The 3419-nt window shown below is 61.9% G+C and overlaps 1 protein-coding gene across 1 annotated transcript in view; it reads left to right on the top strand.

Annotated features, from left to right (window-relative positions):
* Positions 1-3419, top strand: part of TJP3 (tight junction protein 3) — a gene marked incomplete at its 5' end in the record, with an annotated part of 5402 nt that overhangs the window by 1269 nt on the left and 714 nt on the right. The window contains 9 exons of the mRNA XM_010150091.1: positions 49-127; positions 271-427; positions 830-938; positions 1378-1597; positions 1936-2132; positions 2349-2444; positions 2754-2824; positions 2946-3257; positions 3385-3416. Of these exons, the coding sequence (XP_010148393.1) occupies positions 49-127; positions 271-427; positions 830-938; positions 1378-1597; positions 1936-2132; positions 2349-2444; positions 2754-2824; positions 2946-3257; positions 3385-3416 (1273 nt within the window). The remainder of the gene's footprint in view (positions 1-48; positions 128-270; positions 428-829; positions 939-1377; positions 1598-1935; positions 2133-2348; positions 2445-2753; positions 2825-2945; positions 3258-3384; positions 3417-3419) is intronic.

The raw sequence follows: 3419 nt of genomic DNA on the forward strand, positions 1-3419 counted from the left end.
AGTGGTCCGCCGCCGCCTGCCTCCTGGACCCACCCTCCTTCCCCGCAGACCTGCTGGAAGCCGTGGAGGGGGATGGCTGCCGTGGCCCCCATGCCAGCCCCACTGCCCAAGCTGCCTGCAAGGACAGGTTACATCCGCAAGGGGTGGTGGGAAAGGGCTGCGGGAGACTGGGAGCTGCTCTGGCACAAGCTTGGGGTCACAGGGCTGGTGGCCCCCTGTGCTGTCCCCGGCATGTCACTGCCAGGCTGACTGCAGCTTCCCCCATGGCAGGCACAGCGCCGACTCCAGGGCCGTGCGCTTTGTGAAGGCCAAGAGTGTTGGGCTGCGGCTGGCCGGCGGGAATGACGTGGGCATCTTCGTGTCGAGTGTGCAGGAGGGGAGCCCAGCTGACAGCCAGGGTGTCCGGGAAGGAGACCAGATCCTGCAGGTACCCGGGGCTGGGAACAGCTCTGAATGCTGCTGCGCCTTGTCTGGCCCCATCCCGCTTGGGTCTGATACCCCCTGTGTTTGGATTCCTCCTGCTGGGCATTGTTGAGGGGCACTGCTGGTGTCCATGGCCCATACCTATTGGGCTGGCTCTGAAGGCACTGCCCGGGGCGATGCCCCTGTCTTCAGCACATCACGAACACCCAGCAGGGTCCGGGCACCACCTCAGCTGGCCCAGATGCCCTCCCCTGGGTTACCAGGGGTTGTGGCAGGCACGTGGGTGAGAGGGACTGGTTCCCTTCTCCCACCCTGCCCTGGGCACTGCCATCCCTGGGAGCCCTGCATGTAGCCACACCCTCCATCCCCACTGGCAGAGCTATGTCTGAGTGCTTTTCCATGTCAGGTGAATGATACCAGTTTCCAGAACCTGACCCGTGAGGAGGCCGTGGAGCACCTCATGAGCCTGCCACCGGGCGAGGACATCATGCTGCGGACCCAGAGCAAGCAGGACAGTGAGTGATGACCGGACTCTTCCTGGGGTGCCTCTCCAGCTTCTGTCTCTTCTGAGCAAGCATCGGAGCTGCTGGACTTGCCGCAGCCCTTTCTGCCCCTGCAGGGTGGTCCTTCTTCCTCACGCCCACCTCTCCTCCTCCAGAGAGGCGATGGGAGGGGACCAGACCATGCTGGCCCTGGTTGTGCCTCAGCCTCCCAGAGCACAAGGGCCTTCTGGCACCGTGCCTCAGCCTGGAGAGGCCAGTGTATGCTGGGGGGTTGGGTCCTGCTCTCCGCAGCATGCCCGAGAGAACCATGGGAGGAAAAGGTGTCCCTGGCACCGTCCTTAGCCAGGGCCACTGTGGAGGCTTCCAGCCAGCCCAGCTCCTTCCCAAATCGCTCCAGCACCTTCCTCCTCAGCCACCTCTTCCTCTGACGCACCCTCACCCTGGACTCCAGTTTACAGGAAGATGATCTTGTCTAACGTGGGTGACTCATTCTACATCCGGACACACTTTGACTTTGAGAAAGACACACCGTCGGGGCTCAGCTTTGTCCGTGGGGATGTCTTCCATGTGCTGGACACCATGTACCGGGGCAGGCTGGGGAGCTGGCTGGCTGTGCGCATGGGCAGGGACCTGCAGGAGCAGGACAAGGGCATCATCCCCAACCGGAGCAGGTAGGGGTGGAGCCAGGAATGGCACCAGGATGAGCAGAGCTGGAGGGTGGCTTCCCAGTGAAATGGGGATGTGGATGGTCGACCCAGTAAGAGGCAGGGCAAGGGCTGGTAGAGCAGTGGTGGGAAGTGTGAGCCAGTGAAATCCCTTCTCAGGGTCATGGGGCAGTTGATGCTCTGATTGTCCAAAGTCCCAGAGGGAAGAGGTTAGTTACCACAGCCTCATCTGGCCATGCCACCAAGTGGGGATGCCAGCTTCTGCCCCACACCTTGGAGCCCAGAGAGACAAAGCAGGGAGTAAATCTGGAGGTTCCAGGTCTTGAGCTCTTTTCCCCTCTCAGGGCTGAGCAGATTGCCAGTCTGGAGTCTGTGCTGAAAGCCACATCCAGTGCCAACCCCTCTGGAGCACGGGCTGAATTTTGGAAGCTGCGGGGCCTGCGGGGAGCCAAGAAGATACTGCGGAAGAGCCGGGAGGACCTGTCTGCCCTCACAAAGCAGGGCCGTTACCCACCATATGAGAGGGTGGTCCTGAAGGAAGGTGGGTTCCAGGGTTGTATCCCCATTGCCCAGACCCACCCAGGGGATGTCAGCCCCAGGGCTGCCCCACTGCAGGAGCTAGGGGGCTCCGCTCTCTTGGGAGGAACGGGGCAAGTCCAAGGTCCATGGGTACCTTGAGGAGTGGGGCTGGATGCCTGGGTGCTGCAAGCTTTGCCCTCAGCCTGTCTCCCTGAGCTAGTCTGTCTTCTCCCCACAGCCAGCTTCAAGCGGCCGGTGGTGATCCTAGGCCCCATTGCAGACATTGCCATGCAGAAGCTGAGCACGGAGCTGCCCGAGCTGTTCGAGATTGCCCGTAAGTGCCCTCCATGGTTGGGGGGGAAATTGTATCCAGCAGCCAAACCCTCAGTGTCTAAGACCTGTGGGAACTCTTTACCTGTGGCTCTGTCCCAATTCTGCCTCACTGTCCCCTCCCTGTGACACCCCAACACCTTCCTGCACTCATTCACCACCTCTCCATGCATCATGATATAGCCAGGCCCCAGACATGCCCCTCCTTAAGGGACACAGCCCCAGGGCCAGACATGGCCAGACCCAGCCTGGGGCTGCCAGAGTTGCCACATCTCCCCCAGCTCCTCTCACGCCACATCTGTGCCCCCTGCAGCAAGTGTGCCCCGAGATGGGGCATTGTCCAAGGTCATCAAGCTGGACTCAGTGCGGCAGATCGCAGAAAAGGTGAGGGCCTGGGAGACCCTTCCCATGGCCATTGAGCCGGGTGGGCCAGAGCCTGGGGGAGCCCATGGCCTCGGTCTCTGTCCCCATCCTCAGCAGGGCTGATGGCTGTGCCCTGCCCCAGGACAAGCATGCCCTGTTGGACATCACGCCCTCAGCTGTGGAGCGCCTCAACTATGTGCAGTACTACCCTGTGGTGGTGTTCTGCGAGCCCGAGAGCCGGCAGGGCATCAAGGCCATGCGACAGTGGCTGGCACCCGACTCCAGGAAGAGCTCCCGGCGCCTCTATGCCCAGGCCAGCAAGATGAAGAAGTACTGCAGCCACCTCTTCACTGCCACCATCAGCCTCAGCGGCAGCAGCAATACCTGGTATGAAGCAATCAAGGGCATCATCAGGACACAGCAGAGCCAGCCCATCTGGACGGCAGCGGAGCAGGTATGGGGCACAGGGTCCCTGCACAAGGCTCAGCCCACCAGGGCTGCAGCCAAGCAGGTGTGGGGTGACACACCCTTGGATCCCAAAACACCTGGGGTCCCAGGTCTGTGCCATCCCTACCCTGCAGGCAGATGTGGCACTGGAGGACAGCCTGGACCTGCT

This window comes from Eurypyga helias, unplaced genomic scaffold, assembly GCF_000690775.1.
Source record: "Eurypyga helias isolate BGI_N326 unplaced genomic scaffold, ASM69077v1 scaffold34480, whole genome shotgun sequence".
In the NCBI taxonomy this organism is placed as follows: Eukaryota; Metazoa; Chordata; class Aves; order Eurypygiformes; family Eurypygidae; genus Eurypyga; species Eurypyga helias.